The 21,521-nt window shown below is 39.0% G+C and overlaps 1 protein-coding gene across 2 annotated transcripts in view; it reads left to right on the top strand.

The window, feature by feature from the left end:
• The window catches only part of LOC126106517 (1,5-anhydro-D-fructose reductase-like), a 151,663-nt gene that overhangs the window by 99,496 nt on the left and 30,646 nt on the right, over positions 1-21,521 (top strand). For both annotated transcript variants that reach the window (XM_049912843.1, XM_049912844.1), the window contains exons 2-3: positions 5,022-5,189; positions 16,295-16,483. In XM_049912843.1, the coding sequence (XP_049768800.1) occupies positions 5,022-5,189; positions 16,295-16,483 (357 nt within the window). The remainder of the gene's footprint in view (positions 1-5,021; positions 5,190-16,294; positions 16,484-21,521) is intronic.

Genomic DNA, 21,521 nt, shown 5'->3' with positions numbered 1-21,521 from the left:
GGAAAATTGAACAGTTAAATTTTTCTGTGAAAACCCTGATTTATTTTATTTTATCATGATGATCATTTCTCCCTATGTAGGTGGGTGCCAACAGAATCTTTCCACAATCGGAGTAGAAAACTGGTAATTGAAGTTTCTTGAGAAGATCCCATCACAACAAAAAACACCTTTGTTTTAATGATTGCCACTCTAATTCATGTATCATGTCTTTGGCACTGTCTCCTCTATTTTGCGATAATACAAAACAAACAGCCCTTCTTAGAACATGTTCATGTCATCCGTCAGTCTCACCTGATGCCGAACCCACACTGAACAACAATATTCCAGAACTGGGTGTACAAGCATGGTGTAAGCAGTCTCATTAGTAGACTTATTGCTCCTCCTAAATGTTCTCCCAATGAATCGCAGTATTTTGTTTGCTCTACCCATAAAATTAATCGTGTGCTCATTCCAATTTAGATTATTTGTAATTGTAATCCCTAAGTATTTAGTTGAATTTACAGCCTTCAAATTTGTGTGACTTATTGCGTAATCAAAATTTAGTGGATTCCTTTTACATGTGAACAACTTCACACTTTTCTTTATTCAGGGTCAATTGCCACTTTTCACACCATACAGGTATCTTATTTAAATCATTTTGCAATTCATTTTGGTCATCTGATGACTTTATAAGATGGTAAATGACAGCATTATCTGCAAACAATCTAAGAGGGCTACTCAGACTGTCTTCTATGTCATTAATATAGATCAGGAACCATAGAGGACCTATAACACTTCCTTGAGAAACGCCAAGCATCACTTCTGTTTTACTTGATGACTTTCCATCTATTACTATGAACTGTGATCTTTCTGACAGGATATCATGAATCCAGTCGCACAAGTGAGGTGATATTCCATAGGCATGCAGTTTGGTTAGAAGATGCTTGTGAGGAACAGTGTAAAAAGCCTTCTGGAAATCTAAAAATGTGGTCAGTTTGACATCCCCTGTCGATAGCACTAATTAGTCCATGAGTATAATGAGCTAGTTGTGTTTCACAAGAATGATATTTTCTGAATCTTTGCTGACTGTGTGTCAATAAATCATTTTCTTCAAGGTATTTCATAATGTTCGAACACAGTATATGTTCCAAAACCCTATTGTAAATCGACGTTAGTGATATGGCCTTGTAATTTTGTGGATAATCCCTAGTTTCCTTTTTGGGTATTAGTGTGACTTGAGCAATTTTTTCAGTATTTAGGTACGGATCTTTGTGTGAGTGAGGGTTTGTATATAATTGCTAAATATGGAGCTGTTGTATAAGCATGCACTGAAAGGAACCTGACTGGTATCTACATCTACATTTATACTCCGCAAGCAACCCACCAGTGTGTGGCGGAGGGCACTTTAGGGTGCCACTGTCATTACCTGCCTTTCCTGTTCCAGTTGTGTATGGTTCGCGGGAACAACGACTGCCGGAAAGCCTCCGTGCACACTCGAATATCTCTAATTTTACATTCGTGATCTCCTCAGGAGGTATAAGTAGGGGGAAGCAATATATTCGATACCTCATCCAGAAATGCACCCTCTCAAACCTGGACAGCAAGCTACACTGCGATGCAGAGTGCCTCTCTGTATACAATGTGGACTGCAGGCCTTGCCTTTATTAAGTAATTTAAGCTGCTTTGCTACACCGAGGATATCTGCTTCTATGTTTCTCATTTTGGCAGTTGTCTTGATTGGAATTCAGGAATATTTATTATGTCTTCTTTAGTGAAGGAGTTTCAAAAAACCATGTTTAATAACTCTTCTTTAGTGGCACTGTCATCAGTGACTTCACTGTTGTTATTGTGCAGTGAAGGTACTGATTGCGTCTTGCCACTGGTGTGGTTTATGTATGCCAGAATCCCTTTGGGTTTTCTACGAGATTCAAAGACAGTGTTTCGTTGTGGAAGTTATTAAAAGCATCTCGCATTGATGTACGCACTAGCTTTCAAACTTCTGCAAAACTTTGCCAGTCTTGGGCATTTTACATTCTTTTAAATTTGGCACGTTTTTTTCGTTGCTTCTGCAACAGTGATTGGACCCATTTTGTGTACCATCTTTTTGATGGTTGTGGGTGTTATGGTATTCAGCCTAGTAGCAACTGCCTTGTGGCCACTAATCCCTGTATTCATCATTATATGCCCTATTTGTCCAGGATTATTTGTTGCTAAGAGGTCACGTATGCTTTTGCAACCATTTACACTTCAAGTGGCTCATGAACTAATTGTTCAAAATAATTTTCTGAGGAAGCAGTCAATACTATTTTGGATGATGTTTTATGCCTGCCACTGGCTTTAAACATATAATTTTTCCAGCATATTGAGGGTAGATTGAAATCACCACTGACTGTAGTTGTACGGTTGGGGTACCTATTTGAAATGAGACTCAAGTTTTCTTTTAACTGTTCGGCAACTATATCTTCTGAGTCAGGGGGTCAGTAAAATAATCCAACTAATAGTTTAGTTCGATTGTCAAGTACAACCTCTACCCATACTATTCTGCAGGAACCATCTACTTCAATTTCACTTGAAGGTAAACTACTTACTCTATTTACTCTATTCTTTCTGAGCACTGTTAGGTCATTTGAAAAAATTTCATATAGAGTTATTTCCAACTTTAGCCAGCTTTCTGTACCCATAACCATTTGAGCTTCAGTGTTTTCTATTAGGGCTTGGAGCTCTGGATCTTTCCCAACACAACTATGACAATTTACCTATCATTTCCTCAACTACCTTACTGTGTTTTACCTGCCCCATTTTACATGGACGCCCTTTCTGGGGTTCCCTGAGGCCCTCTAACCTAAAAAACTGCCCAGTCCCTTCCACACAGCTCCGCTACATGTGCAGTCACTTCCTGTGTGTAGTGTACTCCTGACCTATTAAGCGGAACCCAGAAACCCACCACCCGAAGGCGCAAGTTAAGGAATCTGCAGCCTACATGGTCACAGAACTGCCTGAGCCTCTGATTGACACCCTCCACTGAGCCCTGCATCAAAGGACCACAATTGGTTCTATCGAGAATGCTGCAGAGGGTGAGCTCTGCCTTAATATCAGAAGCAAGACTGGCAGTCCTTACCATTTCCGCTAGCCACCTGAAACCAGAGAGAATCTCCTCTGATCCAAAGCAAAACACATCATTGGTACCAACATGAGCCACCACCTGCAGTTGGCTGCACCCTAAACTCTTCATGATATCTGGAAGAGCCCTTTCCACACCTGGGTTGACCCTTCCCCCCCCCCCCCCCTCCCCCTGGTATGCACATGGAGTGTACACTGGCTTCCTTCGCCTCCTTGGCAGCCATGTTCCTAAGGGACCCCATTACATGCCTAATGTTGGAGCTACCAGCAAACCCATCCTCTGTGAATGCCCAGACCTTGTGGGCTGAGAAGCTTTCTCTGGAACAGTGTGGATGGCTGCATCTGGCTTAGAGAATTTGCCAGCCACAGATAATGCCCAAAACCTGCTTGTCAAATGAACCGGGGAGGCCCTACGATCGGCGCCTCGGAAAGTCTTTCACTGCATGCCAGACTTTGGAACGATCTCCCACTCGACCATGCGTGAGAGGTCAACCTCAGTCCAGGCAGTACCTGAGGTGGCCACAAAAGTAGACCGATTGGGGGACACAAGGGACGTGCTCGACGTCCTTCGCACCCCCACATCTGACCCTCCATGGCGACGCCCCTTGGCAGCTGCCTCAAGCTGTGTGATGGAAGCCAACACCATGTGGAGCTGTGAGCCTAATGTTCACCAACTCAGCTCTCATCTGTACACAGCAATCACAGTTCCTATCCATTACTGAAGTTGCTCCTGTTTGAATCTCATAAAAATATGTAACAAACGGACAGTGTACTCGCCTTATTAGCAACAGGAACTTGTGGTGCTCTGTCACTGACAGTCTATCCAACACTAGCAATACAATTATTTTATTCTGTAAGATGCTGTGACAGTGGTGAGTGGCAGTGACTCAGTGGTGTGCAAAGACACCTAGGTGACAGCTGCTAGCTCCAGCACAGTGTGCAGCCAAGTGCTCGGCTGCAGAAGCGGGAGGACGCTGGGTGGAGGAGTTGCCTCGGCAAAGTAGTGGGAGCCAGTGTAGCGTGCAAACGTGTTCTGCAGGTAGTAGATGCATAGCTACTCTGGTGGCCAGTCAAGTGCATGCCACACTGGTGTGCAGCTCCCAAACCTGGCACCCTTTGGAGACACCCACAGATGAATGAGATTTCCCTAAAGGTTGATCCTTCCCGGTGGCACCAGCTCGAGGATTGTCAGGGCTGGTAGTGGCTCATATGCCAAGAGCTAGCGGCTAAACGTAGATGTAAAAGAAGCAGACTGGGCCACATGGAACTGATAGCTGGTGTGGAATATATCTCGATTTCAGCGGTGGTTGAAGATGAGGTATTGCTGGTCTTGGAGCCACAAGTATTTGTAGTGATGCTCCACTGCTTTGCTGTGACAGGACTACACCTTTGGTCCCATAGACAACTGAGGCAGTGCAACACTGGGGCAGGGCAAGACTGGGGCCTTTCACCATGCTGCTTCAGCAATATTCCATTTCCTTCATTGGGATTTTGTAGACAGCTAGCTTGCGTGTCTCACTACAGATTGTAAAATCTGGTCAGAAATGTTCGTAACAAGAAATTTTTTTTTAAGTACATTACAACTGGTAAAAATATCCTGAAATACTGTCTACAATTACAGAATGTTATTCTGCAAGATATTTTCTCTCTGTATGATATTTGTTACAAATAATTCACTGGCACAATTTTAAAAAAAAAATTATGTTGATAATTTTCTGATAATGCCTGTCTATGTACAACCGAATAAAACCAGTGCTAATGTCACTGTCAAAGGCATGATAAAATTGTTCTATATTCAGTTACACATTCATGGACCTAACCTGAAATTAACCACTGACATACTTCTTTTAAAATAAATTATTCTTTCAGCCAACATGATTGTTAACTACACACAAATTGTCATACTATTGTTGATGTTACAGGCACTGGGAGATGATATAGAGAAGGCGGTAGATGCAGCACTAGAGATTGGGTACAGACACATAGATACAGCTCGGAGGTATAATAATGAAGCCCAAATTGGGAGGACATTGAAGAAATGGCTTGATTCTGGAAAAATCAAGAGAGAAGATCTTTTTATTGTGACAAAGGTAAAAAGTTCTCAAATTGGCCATCTTATTTAATTGGATAACACAGTATGAACTTTCAAAAAGGAGTGTTTTAAACTAGAAGTGAACGACTAAAAAATTGCAGAGACTGTGGAAGAGGTAAAAAGTCTCTTAGAAGTGCTGCAGTATGGGATGTACCATTCTGCTTTATTTGACAGGTTAAGAAACTGTAATGTAGCTGATATTAAGCTGTTACGTAGTAGTCAGATATCAACATCAGATTATTATCACTCAGAAGTATAGGAGTCAAGATGTTTTCACTGCAGATGAAGAATCTAATCTTTATGATTACAGTATTAAAAATTAAAAGTCTGATCTAAGGACTGCCTGATAGTGAGATGTCACAGCTGAGTTCAAACATATTAAAGCTGTTGAAATGTAATTAAAATAGCTGGAATTGTCAGGGTCAAGTATTTCATCAGCCAATATTAAGATACCATTGCACAAAACTCTCAAAGCACAAGTCTGCGAAGACCAACAGCTTTTACAAAGCAAATTTTACACAATTTGTTGACTATTATGAACAAGCTGTGTGTTCAGATGATTTCACAGCAGCGTGAATATACAGCCTAGATATTGTAGTTGGTTCATTCTTTGCTGAAATGAACTGCACAACTGAATATGAACACAGAACAAACAAACAAAACCCTAGGCTTTTTATCTGTGGTCCTAGGCTTACATTGGAAGAAGCAATGAACTGAAAACAAGCACAAATTAAGGGCACCTGAAGATGAAGATGTCTGGCATTTTCCAAACACAGCAGCAAAAAGTGAAACTATTTGGTTGGTTGATATGGGGGAGGGGACCAAATCAGAGAGGTCATTGGTCGCATTGGATGAGGGAAGGGTGAGGAAGGAAATTGGCTGTGACCTTTCAAAGGAACCATCCCACCATTTGCCTGAGGTGATTTAGGGAAATCATGGAAAAGCTGATTAAGGGAAATCATGGAAAAACTAAATCAGGATGGCCCGACATGGGTTTGAACCATAGTCCTCCCGAATCCGAGTCCAGTGTGCTAACCGCTGCTCCACTTCAAAATAAATTAATTGAACTGAAAACTTTTAAAACATTACAAAAAATTCAAAGATTTGAGTAAAGAAGATGGAATATTAGAAAAAAAAATTAAACGCAAGGCTTCAAGAAAATTTATATTGGATGAATCTTCTGATAGTGAAAATGGTGAAGCTCTTTTACAAGATAACTCTCAGTGTGAAAATGTGGACTGGAAATTATAGCAGTCTGAGAGAAAACAAATTATTTCATATTTGTGGAGTTTATAGAAAAGAGCAACAGGTACTATAAGTAGTGGAATTAGAAGAGAAAAACAAAAATTACACTGTAAAATTCATACAATCAATTACATTTCTACTCGTTGCATTTTGTACAAGTAATTTTTCTGCTTTTTATCCATAAAATATAATAGGTCTATAACATTAATAAAATATTTGTTTAGTTGGTTTAAAAATGAAAAGAGCTGTTGTTTAGTTGTTGAAAGGTCACCCACTCCTTTTTGAAATGTGTGCCATCTGCACAAAACACATTGTAATTGAAATGTAAGTTTTGGCATTTTGTTTATTACTTGGGAATGCAGAGGCACAGTTTTAAGAAGTGCACACAGAAATAGAAGAAATGTGCACTTTGTCAATGTTGCAACTGTGGCTGAAGAACATTTGTATAAAAGTACACTGCAAAGGGTCAGACAGAGTGCATGCTCACCATCATAGAATTTGGTGGCATCTGGAAATGCCATATATAAAAGCATGACTAAAACAATAGTTGGTACAAGAACAAGGAATGCTGTGTGGTGGAAAAAAAAGGCTTGGTTTTAGCTGAGCAGAGTCAGAAGTGGGACAACCCTAAAACATGTCATTAGTTTCCTGCAAAATGTATTTACTAAGCATAACTACTTCACAGCTGAGAAACTTGAAACTAAGGGGATTAATATTAGTTTCAAAGTAGTGTTGACTGTGAGCTGAGAGGTAAAGTAATGGATAGCACTATATGATCAAAAAATATTATAAGAGGCATTCAAATGAAACCCGTTCACTAGTGTAAAGTAATGGTAATGATTTTATTAACACCATGTTTCATCACCTGTGACAATATGTGACAGAACACCATATTCCTCCTCATGATAACGTCGCAGATGACTCAAAGACAGCACCATTTGAGTATTGCACAGTTTGGCAGTCACTTGGCGGGGAACCCACTGCGCACAGATTTTTCGTAAGTTCAAGTCTTGATGCATTATGGGGTGGGCAGTGCCCACACTAACACCTAGTAACCGATGGATCTCATCCATGGTGATTTTGTGGTTGTCCAAGACTAAAGCACTCAGTTCTGCAACCATTTCTGGTGTGCTGACACAATGAGCCTGTCTAGGACGAGCATCATCTTCCAGTGACTCACACCCCTCAAGGAATCGTTTGCGCCATTCCACAACACTTGAACGACTCAGGCTGCGCTCACCATACACAGCCTTCATCCGCCAATACATTTCATGTCCTCCAAATCCCTCCACCGCCAAAAATTGAAACACTCCTCATTGTTGCTGCTTACTCACCTTCACGTTTGGTAGTGGGCAATAACTTCTGTGACCACCTTCTCTTCAGTGTGAAACCATGCTGGTGCTAAGCAACATCAAACGGTGCACACTCATCAGTCTCTTTAATAATACATGGCACCACCATACCTGCAGTTATGTGGTGCCACCTTATGTGTAAGGCAAAGGTAGATGCACATCAGGTTTAATTTGAATGAACCTCATAAAACAAAGCGTGTTTTTTTTATTCCAAGGAATGATCAACTTTCCTGTTAAATAGGCTCCTCTTTACAGTCAGGTACCAAGAGCAACTAACAGGGGAAGATACCCAAGTGTCAGTAAATGATCGTTGTGAAACTTGGCAGGCCTGGAGAGGGGGTAAAATAGTGCAGTATATTTTTTTTTTTTTTTTAGTTTGTGCCCAGTTTCACTTTTAAGGGGTAAAACATACCCTGAAAAATAATTTAGCATTTTAGGTTTGGAGAGAATTTCTTCAAAACAACAATACACAAAAAATGTTTTTCTTGCATTTTCTAGAAAACTGTATAATCAACTATTTTAATAACTTGAAATTTTGCAAAATACATCACCACCATTTATTAATTTTGCAAAATGAAAACTTTTCTTACATCATAAATTAAAGAAGCTTTCAAGCCAAATACATCCCTGTGTAGTAAAGCTGGTTTCTAAAATACCATTTTCGGAAAATAAGCTGTACACAATGTGCCATCACAGTAGTTTAAACACACCTAATTAAAATATCTAATCATTAATTAATATTCTAATTATTTATTTTACTTATATTTTTTATGTTTTAAATTGTTATTTTGCATTTTACATGCATGGTTTTTTTGTCTTTTAGTTTACTGTTTCATATATGTGTATTTTGTTAGTTGAAAATAATAAGTAACTCATTATTATGATAGAAAATAATTACAGTAATGATAATCTGTAAGGGAATACTTAAACCATAACATTTGTTTTACACAATGAACATAAAATGAATGGAATTTCTTCACACAGTATACATGACAGAGAAGCCAGTGTACTACAAACTTCTGCAGGATTTCAAATTTTCACTGGTTATCATCTAAATATCCTGATATGTATCAGACTTATTTCATTACATCAGTGAGCCTTGGTGAAAAGAACTGATTATGTATTAGTGACTGCAGCTTGATTGTGTTATTTCTCAAGTGGCGATTGACATCATAACCATGCAACAGAACTAGATCTGAAAATCTTCTCACAAATTTCTTACAACAATCGAAAGCTGTGTATGTTTCATGGCTGTAACTGTGGTGAAGAGCCCTTTGGAATCACTAGATGAAGAGGTTCCTTGGTCTCAGTTACAATGCTCTAAAAAGTTCATTCACACTGACCACGGTAAGTACATAACAATAAAATGGATATTTCTCCCTCATTGGTAAAGAAAATACATTTCAAATATCTTTTGTCCTGGTCAGGTGTTTGTTTACCAGACTTTGATGCTGCCACAAGGACATTTGGTATTTCAAAAAGAAATTCTCGATTTCTCTGTCCAAACTCACAAACTCATCGTTAGTTTCTTTTAAAACTATGAAAAGTGGGATTGTCAGTGTGTGTGTGTGTGTGTGGGTGGGTGGGGGAATCTTTTTGGCCATCAAAACTGAGAACAAGAAACCTCTGGTGACCCCACAGAGTTTGATGGCACAGGTACAGCCATGGAACATATACGGCTTTCAGTTTTGGAATAACTTTGTGGGAACATTTTCAGTTCTAATTCTGGTGAGTGATTATGACAATCTCCACTTGAGAAACAATGCAGTGAAGCTGCAGTACATAATCAATTCCCTTCACCATGACTTACCAATATACTGAAATATGCCTGACAAAAATCGGTATATATAGAGGATCACTACTGAAAATTTGAAATCATGCAGAATTTTGTTTTATAATGGCTTCTCTGTCGTGCATATTATGTGAAGCTTATTGTCATGCATATTATGTTAAGAATTTTCTTTCATTTTATGTGCATGGTGTAACAAAATATTATGTTTTAAGCATTTCCTTACAGATTATCATTATTGTAATTATATTCTATCATAATAATAAGTTACTTATTATTTTCAACTATCAAAATACATGTATATGAAACAGTAAACTAAAAAAGCCATGAATGTAAAATAGCAATTTAAAACATAAAAAATATAAATAAAATAAATTATTACAATAGTAATGAATGTTTAGATATTTTAATTATGTACATTGAAAATCCCCCCCATGAACCATGGACCTTGCCGTTGGTGGGGAGGCTTGCATGCCTCACCGATACAGATGGCCGTACCGTAGGTGCAACCACAATGGAGGGGTATCTGTTGAGAGGCCAGACAAATGTGTGGTTCCTGAAGAGGGGCAGTAGCCTTTTCAGTAGTTGCAGGGGCAACAGTCTGGACGATTGACTGATCTGGCCTTGTAACACTAACCAAAACGGCATTGCTGTGCTGGTACTATGAATGGCTGAAAGCAAGGGGAAACTATACCTATAATTTTTCCCAAGGGCATGCAGCTTTACTATATGGTTAAATGATGATCGTGTCCTCTTGGGTAAAATATTCCGGAGGTAACATAGTCCCCCAATCAGATCTCCGGTCGGGGACTACTCAAGAGGATGTCGTTATCAGGAGAAAGAAAACTGGCGTTCTGCGGATTGGAGCATGTAATGTCAGATCCCTTAATCGGGCGGGTAGGTTAGAAAACTTAAAAAGGGAAATGGATAGGTTAAAGTTATATATAGTGGGAATTAGTGAAGTTCGGTGGCAGGAGGAACAAGACTTTTGGTCAAGTGAATACAGGGTTATAAATACAAAATCAAATAGGGGTAATGCAAGAGTAGATTTAATAATGAGTAAAAAAACAGGAGTGCAGGTAAGCTACTACAAACAACATAGTGAACAATTTATTGTGGACAAGATAGACACGAAGCCGACACCTACTACAGTAGTACAAGTTTATATGCCAACCAGCTCTGCAAATGATGAAGAAATTGATGAAATGTATGATGAGATAAAAGAAATTATTCAGGTAGTGAAGGGAGAAGAAAATTTAACAGTCATGGGTGACTGGAATTCGAGAGTAGGAAAAGGGAGAGAAGGAAACATAGTAGGTCAATATGGAGTGGGGAAAATAAATGAAAGAGGAAGCTGTCTGGTAGAATTTTGCACAGAGCATAACTTAATCATAGCTAACACTTGGTTCCAGAATCATAAAAGAAGGTTGTACACATGGAAGAATCCTGGAAATACTAGAAGATATCAGATAGATTATATAATGGTAAAACAGAGATTTAGGAACCAGGTATTAAATTGTAAGACATTTCCAGGGGCAGATGTGGATTCTGACCACAATCTATTGGTTATGAACTGTAGATTAAAACTGAAGAAACTGCAAAAAGGTGGGAATTTAAGGAGATGGGACCTGGACAAACTGATTAAACCAGAGGTTGCACAGAGTTTCAGGGAGAGCATAAGGGAACAGTTGTCACAAATGGGGGAAAGAAATACAGTAAAAGAAGAATGGCTCTGAGGGATGAAGTAGTGAAGGCAGCAGAGGATCAAGTAGGTAAAAAGATAAGGGCTAGTAGAAATCCTTGGGTAACAGAAGAAATATTGAATTTAATTGATGAAAGGAGACAATATAAATATGCAGTAAATGAAGCATGCAAAAAGGAATAGAAATGTCTCAAAAATGAGATCGACAGGAAGTGCAAAATGGCTAAGCAGGGATGGCTAGAGTACAAATGTAAGATAGATACTGCCTACAGGAAAATTAAAGAGACCTTTGAAGAAAAGAGAACCACTTGTATGAATATCAAGAGCTCAGATGGAAACCCAGTTCTAAGCAAAGAAGGGAAAGCAGAAAGGTGGAAGCAGTATATAGAAGGTCTATATAAGGGTGATGTACTTGAGGACCTTATTCTGGAAATGGAAGAGAATGTAGATGAAGACGAAATGGGAGATCCAATACTGCGAGAAGGGTTTGACAGAGCATTGAAAGAACTGAGTCGAAACAAGGCCCCGGGAGTAGACAACATTCCGTTATAACTACTGACGGCCTTGGGAGAGCCAGTCTTGACAAAACTCTACCATCTGGTGAGCAAGATGTATGAGACAGGCGAAATACCCTCAGACTTCAAGAAGAATATAATAATTCCAGTCCCAAAGAAAGCAGGTGTTGACAGATGTGAAAATTACCGAACTATCAGTTTAATAAGCCACAGCTGCAAAATACTAACGCGAATGCTTTACAGACGAATGGAGAAACTAGTAGAAGCCGACCTTGGGGAAGATCAGTTTGGATTCCGTAGAAATATTGGAACATGTGAGACAATACTGACCTTATGACTTACCTTAGAAGAAAGATTAAGGAAAGGCAAACCTACGTTTCTAGCATTTGTAGACTTAGAGAAAGCTTTTTACAATGTTGACTGGAATACTCTCTTTCAAATTCTAAAGGTGGCAGGGGTAAAATACAGGGAGTGAAAGGCTATTTACGACTTGTACAGAAACCATATGGCAGTTATAAGAGTTGAGTGACATGAGAGGGAAGCAGCGGGTGGGAAGGGAGCGAGACAGGGTTGTAGCCTCTCCCCAACGTTATTCAATCTGTATATTGAGCAAGCAGTAAAGGAAACAAAAGAAAAATTCAGAGTAGGAATTAAAATCCATGGAGAAGAAATAAAAACTTTGAGGTTGGCCAATGACATTGTAATTCTGTCAGAGACAGCAAATGACTTGGAAGAGCAGTTGAACGGAATGGACAGTGTCTTGAAAGGAGGGTATAAGATGAACATCAACAAAAGCAAAACAAGGATAATGGAATGTAGTCGAATTAAGTCGGGTGATGCTGAGGGAATTAGATTAGGAAATGAGACACTTAAAGTAGTAAAGGAGTTTTGCTATTTGGGGAACAAAATAACTGATGATGGTCGAAATAGAGAGGATATAAAATGTAGACTGGCAATGGAAAGGAAAGTGTTTCTGAAGAAGAGAAATTTGTTAACATCGAGTATAGATTTAAGTGTCAGCAAGTCATTTCTGAAAGTATTTGTATGGAGTGTAGCCATGTATGGAAGTGAAACATGGATGATAACTAGTTTGGACAAGAAGAGAATAGAATCTTTTGAAATGTGGTGCTACAGAATAATGCTGAAGATTATATGGGTAGATCACATAACTAATGAGGAGCTATTGAATAGAATTGGGGAGAAGAGGAGTTTGTGGCACAACTTGACAAGAAGAAGGGACCAGTTGGTAGGACGTGTTCTGAGGCATCAAGGGCTCACAAATTTAGCATTGGAGGGCAGCGTGGAGGGTAAAAATCGTAGAGGGAGACCAAGAGAAGAATACAGTAAGCAGATTCAGAAGGATGTAGGTTACAGTAAGTACTGGGAGATGAAGAAGCTTGCACAGGATAGGGTAGCATCGAGAGCTCCATCAAACCAGTCTCGTGACTGAAGACCACAACAACAACAACCCTCTTTCAGAACTCAACATTTTACTCATTATAGAGGGATGGTGACAGTGTTTCAGGCTAGCAAATGGGACTTTACGGTACATAAAATGCAAACCAAACACTGCCATTATGGTCCTGATGTCAGATGATGGAGCGTGCAGTCTTACACTGTGAAAACAATCTGTGTACAATGTGTGTTGCATGTGCAATGACTGGAAGAGAGAAATGAATGAATAGTACATTGTGTACAGCTTATTTTCCGAAACGGGTACTTCAGAAACCAGCTTTATGAGACAGGAATGCGTGGCTGGAATATTTCTTTAATTTATGTTGTAACACAAGTTTTCAATTTTTCAGATTTGATGAATATTGGTGGGGTATTTTGCAAAATTTCAGTTAACACAATAATTGATTATACAGGTTTCAAGGGCATCAAGTACGTTTCAGCTTTTGTATGTGAAACATTTCTTGTGTATCACTGTTTCAAAAAAATTCCCTCTAAACTTAAAGTACCAAATTATTTTTCAGGATGTCTTTTCCCCCTTGAAGTGAAATTGGGCACAAATAAAAAAAATATGTATTGCATTATTCTGCACCCTAGATACACCCACCGAGTTTCATCAATATCTTTTATTGAGACTTCCCTCGTGAATCATGTCAAAGTATATGTGCAACCAGTCATTTATCAGTCTAACACACAATTTCTTGAAATATGCTGAAGTTAAGCATTTGCATGAGACAGTAGATAGAAAGATACTGCAAACAATTGTCCACCATTGTTGAGAATTTTATAATAGGCAATCTGCAAGTGCCTTTTCAGCCATATGACTACAAGCAATGTATTGTCAGAGTCATAGTTTGGATTTGTAAGAAATTCCAATGCTTAGAAGGCTATTTACAGATACAGCAAGAATGTACATAAAGATTTTAGGCTAATAGAATATTCCATGATCTGTCAAAGGCAACTGACTGCGTAAATCATAATATGCTTTCATGTAATCTTTTGCTGCTCATTTTAATTTCTCTCTATCATTATTTTTTTGCATCTACAGTTTGATGCCTTTTTGGAATAATGCTATGTTTCCCTGCTGAATGTGAATATCATTTGTTTATCTTGTGTAGTAGCTATCAATTCTCTCCCCTTTTTTTAAAAAATAGGAAAAAAGAAAAAAATAGCCACAATCACATCATATTGCAACATGTAGAGAAATTCTTCTGTGGAGCAGAAGGTATAATTTCAGTTTGTGTTTGAAGTTAGTTTTATTATCCATTAAATTCTTTTGACACAGTCAAAGATTTTTATGACTGAATACACTTCATTGCTTTTGGTGTCACACTGATGATGCAGTGAGGGATAGTGTACAGTAATTCATTTCACCATCTAATATTATGTTTGCGAATGTTACACTTGTTTACAGACTGATTGCTTGCTGACAGCACTCTTCATACAGTAGTTAATGTATTGTGAGGCTGTTTGTGGGGCAGCGGGTGGAAAATAAAGTTGATGTATTATGGTATGTTGCCGTTCTCAACCCAAGCTCTCTAACTACAATGTTGGCAACCAGAAAGTGACTAGCAAAAACGTGATGCCTGTAATTAGAGTTCACTGTGCCCACTCTGATGGAGAAATAAATGATTGATTATTGAAGTGCATTACTTGAAGATTTAGGATGATGTCTGGGATTAATAGAAAATGCAGTTTACTATAACAATTTTCACTATATTCTGAAAATGATAAAACCTAAAATTTCAAACAAATGATTACCCATATCAGCTATTGTACTATCAGAGCCATTGAGAGTCTATAGTGCAGATCCTATCATCCCTAGATGACAAAACTGTTCAATAAACGTTATTGATGTAAATGTTCAAAGTGAATGCTCGACAAAATTTGATATTAATACTCATCAAACACCATGCTAGTAATGGAAGAAAGTCTGTCCTGTGGCAACACGTGAAAATACGACATACACAAACTTAGGATAAATCACTGAAGTCATTCCATCATTAACACTTTACCCCAAAGCAAACTCATTGTTACGTGCATACCAAGTTACATAATACGGCATCCAAGGCTGTTCCTGGCAACTGCACAAACACGACATGGCTTCTGACACGAAGTGCGCACTGATACGAATCTAGAAGAGAACTGGGGCCTTACTCTAACTCGTACGCTCTTATTTATATAGCCGTGGTGCGGACCACCGAAGGCGTAGCTGACAAAATTTAGCTTTCCTGACCAGCCGCTGGGCTAGCAAAACACCACTTCAATTTACTAAATAATTAATTGCTTCATGCGCTTAAGGCCAATGAAGCTCTCGATTAAATTGTGTAATTAGCACACAGGAGAGTATCTGTAATAAAATTCTGATGTGGCTATGTTAAATACTTTTGGTGAGAGAGTTATTTTAGTTGTACTGCACGCAATAGATGAGTTCTGAACTTGCCCTTTGGAGAGACACTACATCTATAGTTATATAGCTGCCTTTTAGAAACTTCTCACATCTTTGTTATTATAGCATATCTCCATTCTACCTAAATCTAAACATCCTAGCTTTATCTAATCACTTACTTAATCCATCTTGCTTCCGAACTTTTAGGACAGAAAAACAGAAAATCATGAATTTCAACCAAAATATTAATTTGTGAGATCCAGAATGCTGTTTCCATTAAATTATAATAAAAAAGGAATCCAAATATAAATTTTGACGTTTCTAGCTCCTTACTGTTGCGCTGATGATTTTTACGTAAAATGTCCAAATTTCGAAAACTGTTAAAGTTACTAAACTGAAACTTAACACATTATCATTTTAGCATCGTTCCTGACATGCTATTAACTTTTCAGATTATTTACTTTACTTTTAAGATATTGCGCAACATTCGTGACGTCATAGCTAGTTACAGAGGACTATGGTGGCACACAATGGAAAGCATTTGTGAGCATCTGCTGGGAAAATAATGCAAAATAAGTTGCCTTCATGAGTCTTTTAATGACCAGGTAAATTATCTCAGTTTTGCAGTATTACTTATAAAAAAAAATCCTCTATTTCAGCTGCCATTGACAGGAAACCGTGCAGAATGTGTGGAGAAGCACCTCAAGCAGTCGCTGCAAGACCTACAGCTAGACTATGTTGACTTGTACCTCATACACCACCCGGTTGGTTTCCAAGATGTGGATCCGAAGGATAATGGAGAAGAAATGTTGCTCGATATGAATACTGACCATGTCAGCTTGTGGAAGGTTTGTATATAAGCTGCCAAACATTTTCATGAAGAATCTATAGAAAGGTAGTTGACAAGAATGTTTGATTTATTTTGGTTCTACTGATGTGATTTCAAAATACTCATTCATGTTATTATATAACTATGTCTGCTCAACTATCTTATGTGTGGAAATTTAGTTCCTAAAATAGACACCACACATTGCTTGAGAGTCACTTCAAATTTCTGTAGATTACAAGAGAATTGTAACTAAACAGTCCTGTAATGTGATGTTTCATAGCTCTCAGGACTCTTAAGAATCCTAAAGAATAACAGACATGGTGGCTGTACTTCATACATCTTGTATACTAATGTAACAGCATTATGTTTAGTGTTGGAGTGTGCAATACACACCTTTTAGTACACTTCTCAACTCATTATATTGAGTATAGTGTTGCTACATAACTTCAACTGTCTCACAGAGATGCTAAAAGAACTGAACTGGCAGATGATTGAAGACAGATGCTAACTATCCTGTGAAAGCCTAGTTAGGGACCAATGACCAAGCAGCTTGCCCCCCCTTGCCCCTCCCCCCCTCTTACCACCTTTTAAACCAACCAACCAACCTAGTTCAAATGTTTCCAGAACCAATTTTAAATGAGGAATCTAGCAGTATACTAATGCCCCCTACATATCGCACCCATAGGGATAATAAGTTAGACTGATCACAGCACATATAGAGGTGTTTAAGCAGTTGTTCTTCCTGCAGTCCATATGTGAATGGAATGGGAAAAGCCCTAATATCTGGTACAATGGGATGTAAACTCTGCCATGCAGTTCTTGGTAGTTTGCAGAGAATAGATGCACACAGATACAGATAAAAATATTTCTCTCAAATTTATTATTCATTATTTAATATTATCAGGAGAAACAAAATTGGCTTTCTTCAGGTCAGTAGAATGCTAGATTCTTTAACTGGGCAGATAGGTGAGTAAAAAGAGAAATGGATAGATTGAAATTGAATATAGCAGGACTTCTTTTCAGGTGAGTACGGGATCATAAATAGAAAATCAAAAAGGAGTAATGTAGGAGTAGGTCTAACAATGAATAAGAAAATAGGAATGCAGAAAAGCTAGTACGAACAGCACAGTGAACATATTATTGCAGCCAAGACAGACGAGAAGCCAACACCCAGCCCAGTAGTACAGTTTTATATACCCTCTAGCTCCACAGATGATGAATAGATTGAAGAAATGTATGAAGGCAGAAAAGAAATTGTTCAGATAGTTAAGGGAGATGGGAATTTAATTTTAATGGGAGACTGGGATTTGATAGTAGGGAAAGAAAGAGGGTGGCTAGGGAAAAGGAATGAACGCCTTCTGGTAGCACTTAGCATAGAGCATAATTTAATCATCACTAACACTCAGGTGACGGACCATGAAAGAAGGCTGTATACATGCAAGAGACTTGGAGACACCAGAAGGTTTCATATTGATCAATTAATGGTGATACACAGATTTCAGAATCAGATTTTAAATTGGAAGACATATCCAGGGGCAGATGCAAACTGTGAGCACTATTTATTGGTTATGACCTGTTGATTAAAACTGTTGAAATTGCAAAAATATGTGAAATTAAGGAGATGGGATCTGGATATGTTGAAAGAACCATAGCTTCTTGAGAGTTTAGGGGGGAACATTAGGTAACTATTGACAAGAACATGGGAAAGGAATATAGTAGAAGATGAAGAGGAAGCTTTGAGGTATGAAGTAGTGAAACCAGCAGAGGATCTAATAGGTGAAGAGACAAGGCCTGATAGAAATCCTTTGACATCAGAGGAGGTATTAAATTTGGGTTACGGAAGGAGAAAATACAAAAGTGCAGCAAATGAAGTGAATGAAAGGAAATACAAATGTCTAATAAATGAGGCTGACAGGAAGTGCAAAATGGAGAAGCAGGAGTGGCTAGAGTACAAATGTATGGATTTAGAAGCATATTTCGCTAGGAGAAAGATAGATACCACCTACAGGAAAATTAAAGAGGCTTTATAGGAAAAGAGAAGCAGCTGTATGAATATCAAGAGCTCAGATGGAAAACCAGTCCTAAGCAAAGAAGGGAAAGCTGAAAGATGGAAGGTGTATGCAGAGGGTCTATATAAGGAAGATGAACTTGAAGGAAATATTATAGAAAAGGGAGAGGATGTAGATGAGATGGGAATATGATACTGCAAGAAGAATTTGACAGAGCACCAAAAGACCTAAACTGAAACAAGAAATACTGATATCCTTGGGGGAGCTTGCCATGACAAAACTGTTCCATCTAGCATGCAAGATATATCAGACAGGGAAAATACCCTCAGACTTCGAGAAGAATTCCATTCCAATTCCAAACAAAGTAGTTGCTGAAAGGTATGAATATTACCAGTCTATCAGTTTCATAAATCATGGTTGGAAAATACTGACACAAATTCTTTACAGAAGACAGTACTAACCCTATGACTTCTCTTAGAAGATAGATTAAGGAAAGGGAAATCTATGTTCATAGCATTTGTAGACTTAGAGAAAGATTTTGACAATGTTGACTGGAATACTCCCTTTGAAATTCTGAAGGTAGCAGCAGTAAAATACAAGGCTATATAACTTATGTAGAAACCAGATGGCAATTGTAAGAGTTGAGGGGGCATGAAAGGCAAACAGTGATTGAGTAGTGGATGAGAGAGGATTGTAGTCAACTCCAATGTTACTCTACCGTGCATTGTGCAAACACCAGAAGAAACCAAAGAAAAATTTGGACTATGAATCAAATATCAGGGAGAAGAAATAAAGACTTAGTGGTTTTCCTACAACATTGTATTTCTGTTAGAGAAACCAAAGAACTTGGAAGAGCAGTTGAATCAAATGGACATTGTCCTGAAAGGAGGATGGAAGTGAAACATGGATTACAAACAGTTTAGGCAAGAACTGAATAGAAGCTTATGAAATGTGGTGCTACACAAGAATGCAGAAGATTGGATGAGTAGATAATGTAACTGATGAGGAGGTACTGAACAGAATTGGGGAGAAAAGAAATTTTTGCCACACCTTGACTAAAAGAAGGGATCAGTTGATAGACACATTCAGAGACATCAAGGGATCACCAGTTTGGCATTGGAGGTAAGTGTGAGGGTAAAATTGTAGAGGGAAGCCAAGAGATGAAGTGGATTCAGAAGGATGTAGGTTGCAGTAGTCATTCTGAGGTAAAGAGGTTTGGACGTGATAAAGTAGCCTGGAGAGCTGCATCAAACCTGTCTTCAGAGCGAAGAACACAACAACAATAACAGTTCTATGTTGTCTGATCATGCATGATGTTTTGTCAGCAATCTTTGTCTTGGATGTTACCCTATCTTCCACCTTTAAGTCCTCATGTTTTAAAATATCATATGGTATAACCCCCAACCATCATTCTTTCCTTCTCATCCTGTATGGCACATCCTGGGCATCATTCTCCCTCATCTACATCTACATCTACATCTACATCTACATTTATACTCCACAAGCCACCCAACGGTGTGTGGCAGAGGGCACTTTACGTGCCACTGTCATTATCTCCCTTTCCTGTTCCAGTCGCGTATGGTTCGCGGGAAGAACGACTGTCTGAAAGCCTCTGTGCGCGCTCTAATCTCTCTAATTTTACATTCGTGATCTCCTCGGGAGGTATAAGTAGGGGGAAGCAATATATTCGATACCTCATCCAGAAACGCACCCTCTCGAAACCTGGCGAGCAAGCTACACCGCGATGCAGAGCGACTCTCTTGCAGAGTCTGCCACTTGAGTTTGTTAAACATCTCCGTAACGCTATCACGGTTACCAAAGAACCCTGTGACGAAACGCGCCGCTCTTCTTTGGATCTTCTCTATCTCCTCCGTCAACCCGATCTGGTACGGATCCCACACTGATGAGCAATACTCAAGTATAGGTCGAACGAGTGTTTTGTAAGCCACCTCCTTTGTTGATGGACTACATTTTCTAAGGACTCTCCCAATGAATCTCAACCTGGTACCCGCCTTACCAACAATTAATTTTATATGATCATTCCACTTCAAATCGTTCCGCACGCATACCCCCAGATATTTTACAGAAGTAACTGCTACCAGTGTTTGTTCCGCTATCATATAATCATACAATAAAGGATCCTTCTTTCTATGTATTCGCAATACATTACATTTGTCTATATTAAGGGTCAGTTGCCACTCCCTGCACCAAGTGCCTATCCGCTGCAGATCTTCCTGCATTTCGCTACAATTTTCTAATGCTGCAACTTCTCTGTATACTACAGCATCATCCGCGAAAAGCCGCATGGAACTTCCGACACTATCTACTAGGTCATTTATATATATTGTGATAAGCAATGGTCCCATAACACTCCCCTGTGGCACGCCAGAGGTTACTTTAACGTCTGTAGACGTCTCTCCGTTGATAACAACATGCTGTGTTCTGTTTGCTAAAAACTCTTCAATCCAGCCACACAGCTGGTCTGATATTCCGTAGGCTCTTACTTTGTTTATCAGGCGACAGTGCGGAACTGTATCGAACGCCTTCCGGAAGTCAAGAAAAATAGCATCTACCTGGGAGCCCGTATCTAATATTTTCTGGGTCTCATGAACAAATAAAGCGAGTTGGGTTTCACACGATCGCTGTTTACGGAATCCATGTTGATTCCTACATAGTAGATTTTGAGTTTCCAAAAACGACATGATACTCGAGCAAAAGACATGTTCTAAAATTCTACAACAGATCGACGTCAGAGATATAGGTCTATAGTTTTGCGCATCTGCTCGACGACCCTTCTTGAAGACTGGGACTACCTGCGCTCTTTTCCAGTCATTTGGAACCTTCCGTTCCTCTAGAGACTTGCGGTACACGGCTGTTAGAAGGGGGGCAAGTTCTTTCGCGTACTCTGTGTAGAATCGAATCGGTATCCCGTCAGGTCCAGTGGACTTTCCTCTGTTGAGTGATTCCAGTTGCTTTTCTATTCCTTGGACACTTATTTCGATGTCAGCCATTTTTTCGTTGGTGCGAGGATTTAGAGAAGGAACTGCA

The sequence above is a fragment of the Schistocerca cancellata genome, chromosome 10 (genome assembly GCF_023864275.1).
Source record: "Schistocerca cancellata isolate TAMUIC-IGC-003103 chromosome 10, iqSchCanc2.1, whole genome shotgun sequence".
Lineage (NCBI taxonomy): Eukaryota > Metazoa > Arthropoda > Insecta > Orthoptera > Acrididae > Schistocerca > Schistocerca cancellata.
Note: the sequence above shows the minus strand (reverse complement) of the source record. Positions and strands in the feature narration are given on the sequence as shown.